Source organism: Rhinolophus sinicus, linkage group LG03 (assembly GCF_036562045.2).
Source record: "Rhinolophus sinicus isolate RSC01 linkage group LG03, ASM3656204v1, whole genome shotgun sequence".
Classification (NCBI taxonomy): domain Eukaryota; kingdom Metazoa; phylum Chordata; class Mammalia; order Chiroptera; family Rhinolophidae; genus Rhinolophus; species Rhinolophus sinicus.
The window spans coordinates 171,090,872-171,103,692 of record NC_133753.1 but is presented as its reverse complement, the minus strand read 5'-3'; the positions used below and the strand labels follow the sequence as shown (position 1 = coordinate 171,103,692).

General features: G+C 39.7%; 1 protein-coding gene across 7 annotated transcripts in view; it reads left to right on the top strand.

The window, feature by feature from the left end:
• Positions 1 to 12,821, top strand: part of ZNF131 (zinc finger protein 131) — a 24,493-nt gene extending 11,672 nt beyond the window's left edge. For 3 of the 7 annotated variants that reach the window (XM_074328961.1, XM_019736244.2, XM_019736246.2), the window contains exons 5-8: positions 5,940 to 6,297; positions 6,400 to 6,622; positions 10,196 to 10,326; positions 10,962 to 12,821. In XM_074328961.1, coding sequence (XP_074185062.1) covers positions 5,940 to 6,297; positions 6,400 to 6,622; positions 10,196 to 10,326; positions 10,962 to 11,648 — 1,399 coding nt within the window. In that variant the 3' untranslated portion in view covers positions 11,649 to 12,821. Of the gene's footprint in view, positions 1 to 5,939; positions 6,623 to 10,195; positions 10,327 to 10,961 lie in introns of those variants that run through there. The other 4 variants (XM_019736240.2, XM_019736243.2, XM_019736241.2 and 1 more) reach the window with 2 other exon arrangements.

Below are 12,821 nucleotides of genomic sequence, written 5' to 3'. Positions count from 1 at the left end.
GGTGCTTTTTAGTAACATGTTGAATTATTTCTTGAACCAGTTAGGCATACAGCGTACTCTGAAGAGTTTTTTGAAAATAGGAAGACAACATATTGGCTTGTCATAAAAATACAATTTTGGAATAAAAATTTAGTTGTGGTTAAGTCAACTGGGTAAGGCAACTCTATCTTGAGATTATTGTATAACTGTTTTGCAGATACAGAAAGTCTTTGAGTAAGGTGCTCTTCTCACATTTGCAGTGAGTGAATGTTTTTGGAATATAGTATAAACTTTTTGAATGACACTGTAAAAAATACTAGGACCTTATTTTGCTTTGCTGGAATTTCATTGTTTGTTTAAAACTGTATGAGAAGGTTTCTGTTTGTTGGGAAGCAGCAGTTGCCTTACAGATTTTTCCTCCCCAGCCTAGTGAGTTGTACTTTACATATAATACAGTTCACACATTTTAGTGTAGAGTTTGAATTTTGTTGATTGTATATCATGATGTAACTAGCACCACAATCAAGACATAGGAACATTTCCATCACCCTAAGTTTTCTTATGACTCTGCAGTGGACCTTGATCCCCAGGCAACTACTGTTCTGACTTTTATCTCTGTAGTTTTATCTTATTTAGAATGTCATATAAATGGACTCCTACAGGGAATACTCTTCCATGTTTGGCTTTTTTTCACGTAGCATTATGTTTTACAGAGTTTTCCTTGTCGCTGTGGGTATTACTATTTTGTTCCTTTTTATTGCTGAGTATTATTCTATTGTATGAATATACTACCTGTTGATGGACATTTAGGTTGTTTCCAATTTTAACTCTTACAAATAAAGTGGCTATGAACACTTATGTATGGGGTCTTGGACATTTCTTTTCGTTTTTTTCAGTAGAGACCTAGAGTAGAATAGCTGGGTTGTATGGTAGCTTAATTTTTTGTGTGGAAATTAAGTGCTTAATTTTGTGAAAATTATGGTGCTTAATTTGTTTAAGAAACTGCCAAACAGTTTTCCAAAGTGGCGCACTCTTTACATTCCAACCTGGAGGGTGTGAGTTCCAGGTGATCCACAGCCTGGCTAATACTTGGGACGATGAAGCTTTTTCATTTTAACTGTGCTCATAAGTCTAGAGTGGTTTTAGTTTGCATTTCTCTAATGACTGGTGTGGATGGACCATTTTTTCATGTGCTTTTTTGCCATCTGTTTATCTTTTAGCAAGGTATCTCTTCAGATTTTGCCTCTTCAGATTTTGCCCATTTTTAAAATTGGATTATTGTCAAGGACTGAAGGATCTGAGATTTTATCCTATTTGTAAGCTAGGTTTTGTGGATGCTGGCAGAAGACGTCAGACTCCCGAGTCAGAAGAAGGACTGTTTCTCACAGGAGCAGCATGAGCTTCATGTTTATCAATTTTTCTTGCCTTCACCTCCAAGTTACAGACGGGTGACACAGTGGCCTGAATGTGTGCTGTACTCACAGTGCTTTGCATCACAGCTGAGAACTCTGAGCTTTAAGAAACCCAGATCTTTTATAATGAGCTGCAAGCAAACCTCCCCATCCTTTGCCCCTGAGGGGCATTATCTTTCATATACTGGCCAGTAAATGAACCTACTCTCCACTCTGGAGAAAGACAGGCTACGTCTTCTACGGCTGTTTGCCATACAAACAACCTTGAAAAGATAGTCCAGAACAAAAGGCTGTCAGTGTCTTTGTTTATAAGACGTGCAGACACATAAGGGACCAAGGAAAGTTAACTCCCAACAGTATCCTTGATTCTACATTATTTTCGCTTCTGGTGAATTTTCCCATGAGCATACAGCTCCATGTCCACTCTGATTAATCTGACCAATAGGGACTGGGACCTCATCCATTCAACTCCTCACACTGGACTTGAAACAACTCCAAGCAGCAGGATGTGGCCACCCTGCAGTGCTGAGCTTAACCGTGCACCCATTTCCCTGAGGTCCTGGACTCAACCGACTGAACAAATCCCTAGAAAGCCAGGTGCCTTTCTCCTAAGTACAGCAAGATGTTTTAGCAATTGCACAGTCTCTGCATTGGCCTCTAAGGGGAAGTCTAGGGCAAGTCTGTCATCTATAATAATCCTGGCTAGTGATATGGGCTGACACAAATGTCTTCCAGAGCATAAGTGGCATCATCGATTACGTTGGCTTAAGTCAGGCACAAATTTTATACCATCTTTTTATTTGGATGATTTCCCACTGTAGGGAAAACTGCCCATAGGGCACGCATAAATAACAAGTCAGTTATTACTCTACAACGCTTTTCCCAAGTAACCACGGGTAGCCTCGTTTTGGAGAGATTGCCACAGTCACCTGAGAACTAAACTCATCTGCCAGTGGTGTTTCCTTAAACACTGGATGGTATCTTCTACCCCGACTTGCAAGTTGTCATGTTTTGGGGGAGGAAAGGAAGTTAGTACTTGACTTCCACACAAGTAGCAGAGTCCCAGGGGCACACAGGTGCTTTTGAAAGAAAGTGTTGTTTACTATTGTTTGTGCACCCAAAGTGGGACCTTCATCAGTCAGCGGCACAGGGTGACACTGCCTCCAGTGTGGCCTCCCCCTTTTCCAGCTTAGAATGTTGAGTCTAGTCCTTGTCTCTGGAGGGCTGTCCAAGGCAGTCAGTGCAATCTGTCTTGTTTGCCATGAGCTCCGGAATGTCAGCTGAGTGGCAATCATCTAGCTCACAATTGGAGCCTCAGCTTTGGGAATGGTAGTGGGGCAAACATCTGATGTTTTACACGGGACATGCAGGAGCCTGGCCATCCCTGCTATTTCCAAAGTACTTCTTAGTAAAGCTAAGGGAAATGGTAATCAAATCAGGGTCAAAGCCGTTGGGCAGGGGCTGACATATCTAGCAGACAATTTCAGATTGCTTGCAACATTTGGTGAGAGCTGCATCAGAGCATTTGCCTCCCTGAGGGAGGCTCTAGGGCAAGTTCTGAAGGACAACGATCATTAATGTCCCTTCCTCCCCCCTACCTCCTAGAGTCTAAAATATTTTCTCCCCTCTTGCCAGGGTTGTTGCTTTCCCTCTATCTCCACAAAAATCTGTGTGTCCTGCTCTAGTAGCTAAAACTTCACCTCTTTCCTAGCCGTCCTCTCCTCTTACCCAGACCTTTCATCCATAGTGGTCAGGAACAAAGGCATTTTTATTAAAAAACTTAGAGATTCATTGTGTCTCCTACTTTGGCTCACAAGGGCCAGTGTAAGTGTACTTAGCAAGCAGTATATTCAACCAAGTGGTCATTATTTTTAGGATCTAGGATGATGTCAGTTCAATAAGAGAATCCAGACAGCTGAATTAGAATTTATCTTTGAATCTGCTAGGCCTACTTTTTTTTTTTTTTTTTTTAATTAATTAATTAATTAATTTATTTTTTTCCCCCAAGTCAAGTTGTCCTTTCAGTCTTAGTTGTGGAGGGCGCAGCTCAGCTCCAGGTCCAGTTGCCGTTTCTAGTTGCAGAGGGCACAGCCCATCATCCCTTGCGGGAGTCGAGGAATTGAACTGGCAGCCTTGTGGTTGAGAGCCCACTGGCTCATGTGGGAATCGAACCAGCAGCCTTTGGAGTTAGGAGCACGGAGCTCTAACCCCCTGAGCCACTGGGCCGGCCCCTGCTAGGCCTACTTTTGACCAGGCTGTCACCTGGAAGAGGCACCAACCCAGGCTGTGCCAGCGTTGCCGGCGGGGGGGTGGGGGGAAGAAAAGGATTGTATTTAAGAATGGTCAGGGCAGGATCCTAAATTCCCAAGTAAGTTTTTATAACTTTCTGCCTCTTTTGTCTTGATCCTTACTCAGAAAGCAGCTGAGAAGAAATGATCCCTTGGGACAGCTGAGTTCAGTGTTTACTGAGATTTGTGGCCAAGGAGTCTTTCTGAGTCAGTATTTGAGGAGGCCAGTAGAGGGCGCTGCAGAATCAGTGTCGTGGACGGTCCACAGATACCTGACTGTCAGCCAGTCATTGAGTAGCTTGAAGGTGCATCATTATCAGATGGTCTGGAAAGCTAAACATAAGACACATATTAGTCTCAAGGGCCACGATGGTGGTGTGGCCAGCACCAGTTGGTCAGACTGGAACAGCAACAGCAGTGTACCCGGAAAAAGTGTCAGCGGTGGTGAGGTACCACTGACGGCCCTGAGACGGGCTCCGAGGTTCAGTGCAGTCAGTCTACCAGGAACAGTTGGCGACAATGCCTGTACGATGTGGTCTCCTTTACCATGAGACAGGCCAACTTTTGGCAGGTGTGACAAGTCTGGCGAGCGGTGGCAACATCTGTATCAAAAACAGTCCTTTACTTTCTGCTTAGTCTGTTGTGGTGGGTGTGTCATCTTGTTCAGTACAGTGTTATATCTCGGTGTCAGTGATGGAAATCTGGGCCTGATCAGCAGCTTGTTTCAGTTGGTATCATTAGAGAACAGGCCTCTGTTCTCTCATCAGGGATAGTTTGATCAGCAGATGTTATTTGTTTCCATACTTGTGGCCCCAAAGATGGATGTCTTTAATCTGCCAAGATTTCTAAGTCTTCCAAACAGCTAGGCCATTAGCAACAGCTCAGAAGTCAGTAAAACTAACAAGGTTCATTGTGGAGAATGTTGTCCAGAGCTGTGAGGACAGCCTTGAGTTCTGCCTTCTTGAGTAGAACAACCACACATCCCCTCTTGGCTTTGCATAGAGCGTCTGCAGCAGCCCGGTGAACACACCATCAGCCTTCAGATTAGCTAAGCCCTCAGTGAATCAGACCCCATTCATCTAGTGGCTTTCTTTGGTCAACAGAGTAGGAGTGCTCCCACTTTTTCACATCAATGCAAGAGGCCAGCTGCTTTCTTGGTTATACTATTTTTGTTTAAAAGTGAGATTGATTGGGCACATCTTACCTTGCGAGTCATGAAGGCAGTTGCTACCCTCCCAAATGGCATTATCAGGCTAGAGAGCTCCAAAGTCTTCATCGGGCATCAGTTTGAACAAGAGCCCAACAGCAAACCAATCCTTTCTTGTCAAAGGGAGCATACCTCATAGCCATGTCAGAGAATTGATAATTCTAAAACCCAGAGAATACCTTTGGTTGGAGGCTGCCTGCCCTTGCCTGAAGCTCTAATCTGTAGAAGCAGCAGTCTCAGAGACTTGTAGCTCAAAGGGGTCATTAGGGTTTTGGGGCCCCAAAGATAGAGAATGTGCCACAGCTTGATGGACAACTTCCATTGTAGCCTGGAGTCCCACTTAAAAGATGATTATTTGCAGATTAGCTGACGTAAAGAAGAAAGTAGAATGCCCAAGGGAGGCGCATACTATCTCTAGTACCCAAAGTGTCCAATAATACGCTGGGCCTCATTTTTGCTCGGTGATTTGCCTTTCTGTTAACTGTGTTTCACAGTGCACAAATTTTTAATTTTGATGAAACCCATTTATTAGTTTTTGCTATTAAGGTTTTCCCTTTTTGCGTGCTATTTAAAAAAATCTTTCACTAACCCAGTATTACAGAGATTTTTCTCCTGTTTTCTTCTAGAAGTTTTAGTTTTTACATTTAAGTCTATGATCCATTTTGAATTTTTTTGTGTATGACATGAAGGTAAGAGTCAAGGTTTATTTTTCCCATAGAGGTACTGGTTGTTCAAGCACCACTGTTAAGATGATCTTTTCTTCATTCAAGTATCTTGGAACCTTTTTCAAAAGTCAGTTGACTAAACAAGTGTGATTCTATTTCTGAACTTTATTCTGTTCAATTTATCTTCATGTCTATCCTTTCACCAGCATCACATTGTCTTAATTACTGTAGCTTTACAATAAGTCTTCAAATCAATTAGGATAAATCCTCCAATCTTGTTTTCTGCTTTTCCTTGTAAGTTTTATTATCAGCTTATCAGTTTCTTCCAAAAAGCCTACTAGGATTTTGGATCTTACCGATTTTTAAATCCATACGTTATATATTTCAGGAACAAAGAAAACTCTGCGCCCCTAGAGGAAAATACCACAGGAAAAAGTGAGACCAAAAAAAGAAAGATTGCAGAAACTTCAAATGTTATCACTGAGTCCTTACCATCTGTAGAATCAGAACCTGTTGAAATTGAGGTGGAGATTGCCGAAGGCACAATTGAAGTGGAAGATGAAGGCATTGAAACAATAGAGGAAGTGGCTTCTGCCAAGCAGTCCATAAAGTACATTCAGAGCACAGGTTCCTCTGATGATTCTGCTTTGGCACTGTTGGCAGATATTACTAGCAAGTACCGTCAAGGTGATAGAAAAGGGCAGATTCAAGAAGATGGCTGTGCATCTGACCCCACAAGCAAACAGGTAGAAGGTATTGAAATTGTGGAACTTCAGCTGTCACATGTGAAGAACTTGTTCCATTGTGAGAAATGTAACCGTTCATTTAAATTGTTTTACCATTTTAAGGAACACATGAAATCACACTCCACTGAGAGTTTCAAGTGTGAAATATGCAATAAAAGGTATCTTCGGGAGAGCGCATGGAAACAGCATCTCAATTGTTACCACCTTGAAGAAGGTGGAGTCAGTAAGAAGCAAAGAACTGGGAAAAAAATTCACATATGTCAGTACTGTGAGAAACAGTTTGACCACTTTGGACATTTTAAAGAACATCTTCGAAAACATACAGGTAATTAGCAAATACTTTATGTTAAAAATACATTTTTTCCACATCACTTCAACTCTGTCTAAATTCTTTTTTTATTAGTACCACAGAAACCATCTGTATTTTCTAAGGTGCAGGCTGAGTACATATTGTTTTTATAATATTAGTTTGTTGAAACATTGATACTTTTTGAAAACAAAATCAGTATCAACTTTGAAAGTAATTGATATTCTTGCACCTTGCCAATGTTTATATTTTTAAAAGAAATATGTAAAACACAGTTCATGATTATTTCCTAATGGTTATAAATTATGAAATTCTAATGATAGTATAACCTCACTATTTTTACATTTGCTGTCTTATGTTAACAGATTACATAGATGAATACATTTACAGACAATCCTGGCTGTGTCTGTGCCTTTGCGTACATTTGGGCATCTGTTTTGGCCTGGTAGATAGGTAGGCAGTATATGTCCATCTTCCCCCAATCCTCCACTTGTCCAAGGGCTAATGTGTGAGAAATGTGCCAGGGAGATGAAAAGGGTAAGGTGTTTAGACGGTCCTCCTGGGAGCCATCCCGCATGAGGGAGATGTCCTGGGGAGTCTGCCTGAGGGCCTGTGGTCCTTGTGCATCCATCCCCCATGCCGATTATTTCTCCCTGTCACATTCCCTGTCCTTGTTCCCACTCCCCAAACATTCTTCGCTAGGACGCCTGTGCCAGACACAAGAACTACCACCAATGACTTGAATCTTGGGGAGTCCCTAAACCCACTATAACAGGTATGGGGACAGCAGTTGCTATAGTGTGTTAAGTGTTAGATGTCTGGACACTTGTTCCCAAGTCCTTATGTGTGATGGTTAAAGCTGTTCAGACTGTTAATACAATGAATACAGTATAGGTATTTCTCACTGTTCAGAATCTTCCTCTTTGATGCTGGAGTTTGGAGAACTTTGGGTGAAATTTTTTCATAGATCCTTCACTGTCCAGAGTCGCTAACTACATGCCACTTGAAACAGAAATCAGATAGATTCAAATAATGTGGTATCCCTAGTATACAAATAAATTCTTGTTATTAATACTCAGGAACTGAATAAATATGGAAATAGCAAGGAAATCTTATACACAGTATGGATGCTTATACACATACTTAATGCACAGTATGGATTTAAAAGGCTTTAAGGTACTGGCTTGGGTAACTAATAGTTATTTATGAAATCTTTTGGGGAAATATTTCCTGATTTTCAGACATTAAATGTATATACTTATATATTTGGAAACTGCCTATAGTGAAGTTTTTGGTCCGTAAAAAATATCTATTTTAATGGTCTGTTGATGACCATTTTTGTACTAACTGGAGTCATTTTGCAAAAGGAGTGATATAACAGAAGCACATTAATTAGTAAATAAACGTTACTTGGTAAGTAGCGCACTTTGATAGAGGTTTCCAGCACCCTAGCGGATAATCAGTCACTTTTATATTATATTCCAGCAATGTGAAAGTGGAAGCAATTGTCTCTTTTACCCAAAACATTCCCTAATGACTTACATGTTTGAAAATAAGACAACACAGACCATTTTGGAAGCTTTAAAATGTGTTTTCCAAGCCTTGTACTTCATATTTTGGATTAGATAAACAGAACATAGAGCTAAGGACACTCTGTTGTATGTCTTTGTCTTTTCTTTCACAATGATGTGAGCTAACTTAAGCAACTTAATTAACCTAAGTAGTTGTTACAAATTATAGAACCAGATGCCCATTGGAAGAACCATTTAGTAAGCACATAAACAGAATTTTGTTGTCTTTTTAACCTCAATTACTGCACTAATAATTGGTGACAAGATAGTTGCAAATGTGATCAGTGACTTAATGAATTCAAGAGGAGCAAGAGGAAAATTTTAAATCCTGTTTATGTTAAAGATTTTTTTGCTTATGACAAACTAAGTGTAAAGATAAGCAATCCTGTTCCTGTTTTGTACCTGCAAAATATATATAATTCACCCCACATCCCCCCAGTTTCATACTTTGCATACTTTTATTTAGTGGTTTGGTTTCTGGTATGTTCTGAAAGCATGCACTATAATCTGTGGCTTGATTTGTAAAATTTTGGCTGTTACTTGTCCTCTGAATTATTTTGTTTCCATTTGGAAAATAGTAATGATAATGCCAACCTGCTAGGTCATGGAGATAAAGAAATATTAGAATCCCTGCCTTCAAGGAGCTCACAGTTATGTTGGGGTGACAAGCAGGCACAATCACAGTGTGACGGGCTAAGTGCTGCTAGAGGTAAGCACAGAGTCTTACAGGAATGCCCGCCTGGGCTGTTTGTGATGGAAGACACAGGGCTGGCTTCCTAGAGGGCTTCCCCTGTGATGACTCCCAAAGGAACAGGAGTTAGCCAGGAAATGAATATTCCAGGCAAATGCAATGAAGTGTCCACAGCATAGAGGAAGGAGAGGAAGCAGCTTGTTCAGAGCACAGCTACTAGTTAGTCATTGTGGCTCGAGGATTGGATCAAAGTAGAGGAAAGCCCAGGAGATGCAGCTGAAGAGTTAGGAAGGGCTGACCATGTGACTCGTACTTAGGCATTATGGATGATCAACCAGTGAGTGGTTCAAGGGCAAGGGAGAGAAAGGAATGCGAGATGAGGCTGAGATCATGTAGTTATTTTCATAATGCTGTAAATGAGTTCAATTTTATCTTGGAAGACTCTGGGTCATTTTAAAGAAGTTTAAACCAGAAAACGATCTGATCAGATTTATGTTTTAGAGAGATGACTGGCAGGATAAGTTTGAGTAGAGTGAAACCTACTAGGTCTAAGTAGGAAGCTGTTGGAGTAATCTAAACGAGAACGAGGGGTTGAGTAAAGGCAGTGATACTGGAAAAGGGTTTGAGATGAGTAACATTAAGTTATTTTGGTTGGTATTCTAAGCTAGAGATCTGGGAGTCATTGATACCTCCCTCTTTGCTTCTCACCCATCAATGCTGTTTTACACTTTTGTGCCCCTGCCCAGACTAAACTTCCTTCTTTCTTTTTCTCATTCCATTTCAGGCAGAATTAATCACTCTCTGCCCTTGTGCTCCTGCAGTACATTTTTCATTGCCCTCTTTTCTGTAACACCTTCAACAGTGCATTGCATTTGTTTATTTTCATGTCTTTCACTTTCATGAACTACTGTTGCCTGTGATAGGAAGTTTTTAAAAACAAGGACAAAGTTTATTTATCGTCATCACCTAGCACATGGTCTGGCACACAGCAAGTGCTCAGAAAATGCTTGTGGAATGGATAGTGATGCGTTTTCCTGAAACAGATTGATTTAATTTTTATCTAAGGGGAAATACATTTTTTTAAAGAAATGCAAAAACATGGAACAAAACTTATTTCTTCATCAGAGCACAGATAACAATTATAATAACCACTAAAAACTTATTTTTCCACCTCTAGAAGAGTCTTTGGATGTGATAGAAACATCTGAATTATAAATTCTGATCCTCCTTTTAAGAAGGTCCTATTTAGAATTAACCAAAAAGAAAAAACTTTATTTGCTTTTTCTGTTTTTCTTAATTCGTCAATATAATTTTTTTCCGTTCTAATAGGTGAAAAACCTTTTGAATGTCCAAATTGTCATGAACGATTTGCTAGAAATAGCACTCTCAAATGTCACCTGACTGCGTGCCAAACTGGAGTGGGGGCAAAAAAGGGAAGAAAGAAGCTTTATGAGTGTCAGGTATGTGTGGCTATATTCTGACCTTAGCAGAGGAGACTGTATTTGAAATCGTTAAAAGTGAAGGGTAACAGAGTCTAGAGCAGAGATAGAGAGCTGATAGTTTAGAAAGAAATGAGAGTGAAGAACACCAGTGTCTTGATTTTATAAGAGGGATTAGAATAGTGTTTTTACCCAGTACTAGATGATACCGATGTCAATAAATACGTCCTAAGTAACAGGTAGTCTGAAACAGGTTAGAATCAACCATAGAGCAATCAGAAGTCAGGAGTGGGGCAGAGGAGGTGGACCAGCTGTAATCGTGTCTTTCATGATTAGTATATATTTATCCCAAAATAATGTAATGGTTCTAAACTTTGATATTATAGGAGAAATTATAATGTTATAGTCTTAGAATTTATGTGACATTTAAACAATGAAAGCAATATTAAAATGTTTCCCAAAATGTATTTAATGTTTCCCAAAATTATTTGTTAGCTACATCAGCTGAAAGACCAGATAAAAGAATTACAAAATCCCTTGGACCAAATTATATTACATAACATTTTCAGAAAAGTCTTCAACTCTTTTCTTACAGAGAATAAATGAATCCATATTTTCTTTAAGTATTGTTAACATCATCTGTTTGGTTATTTCAGGTGTGTAACAGTGTGTTTAACAGCTGGGACCAGTTTAAAGATCACTTGGCAATACATACTGGAGATAAACCCAACCATTGTACTTTTTGTGACTTGTGGTTTATGCAAGGAAATGAATTCAGGAGGCATCTCAGTGATACTCATAATATTTCAGAGCGTCTAGTAACCGAAGAAGTTCTTTCAGTAGAAACTCGTGTGCAAACTGAACCTGTGACATCAATGACTATTATAGAACAAGTTGGGAAGGTACATGTGTTACCACTGCTTCAAGTTCAGGTAGACTCAGCACAAGTGACTGTGGAGCAGGTCCATCCAGATCTGCTCCAGGACAGCCAAGTGCACGATTCACACATGAGTGAGCTTCCAGAGCAGGTCCAGGTGAGTTACCTAGAAGTGGGTCGAATTCAGACTGAAGAAGGTACTGAAGTACATGTAGAGGAGCTGCATGTTGAAAGGGTAAATCAGATGCCAGTGGAAGTACAAACTGAGCTTCTAGAAGCAGACTTGGATCCAGTGACCCCTGAAATCATGAACCAGGAGGAGAGAGAGCCTAGCCAAGAAGACGCTGCTGAGGCCGCTGGAGAAGATCATGAAGATGCTGAGGGTGTAGAGACCAAACCAACAATGGATTCTCAAGCTGAAGGGGCAGAGAAGGAGAACAGAACACCTGGGCCAGCTTTAGAGTGAAATAACCAGTGAATACATTTTTAAACTTACGTGTTGGGTTTTTGAACTGATGTTGGGCAGTGTGACTGCCCTGGAGCTAACAGACAAGTGGACCAAAGTCAGACTCTTTCCTGTTGTGCTGAACTGTCTCTGTTCAAACAAACTGATCCCCCCACTTAATGCCACAGAGGAGGGATCTTTCCCAGAAATGAATGGGAAATTTTGAGAAGTATATTTCTGGAAACTTAAATGGATTATATTCTTATAGAGTTGGGTACGAATGTATCTATTTTCTTGGTGGTAAATGTTCTCCCTTCTTTCCCAGGTCATGTCCTTCCTTACTTTTTTCCATATTGTAAAATCAAATGTAAAATCATTAGAATACAAGCATATGTATTCTAATGCATGTTAGAAAATTGAATATATAGGAAACAAGGCTGCATGAAGAAAAGTGCATTGTTACTGTGCAGTTAAATTTTGGCTTCTGGCTTTCTTTCATTTGAACAACATTCTTGTCTACCCTGATAGTCACAGATGTCATCTCTGCAAGAGAAACAGAGTGGTGGTGGCAAAATTTCTAGAATGTTAAAAACACACACAAAAAAACTCCCCACACCCACGTGCCTTTTCAAAACCAACTAAACTTCTGTAAAGCATCTCTGGTTCTTTCAAGTTTGTGTTATAAGGAGCGATGTAGGTGATGCTATAGTACTTTATATTTTTACTTATAATGACAACTACCAATTCTTTTTCACTTAAGTTAGGTTGAGAAATTTCATTTAATGGCAGCTGAAGGGCCATTTTCAATTGGGAAAATTCATTTGTATCTGTGGTAAACTTTTGATGAAAAATTGCACTAGTATTTTACCACCAGATGAAAAAAAGATGAGCATCATTTAAAAATTAATGTATTTAAAATACAGAGAAAAACATGTATATAATATATATCAGGCTTTGTTTTGAATGAATCTTTTCCCCCGATCCTTAATGTAAAGATCTTGTGCTATAACTTTTAAAGCCATACAAATAAGAGTGCTAAACTGTGGACTTAAAAGTAGGTGTGTAAATATTTTTAATCAGTATTACTTGGAAAATAAAATATAACAACCACATAAAATAAACCAATATGCTATTTTCTTTACCTGTTAAATATTGGGAGATATTTACATTTTTAAAGTAAACTTTAAAATTATG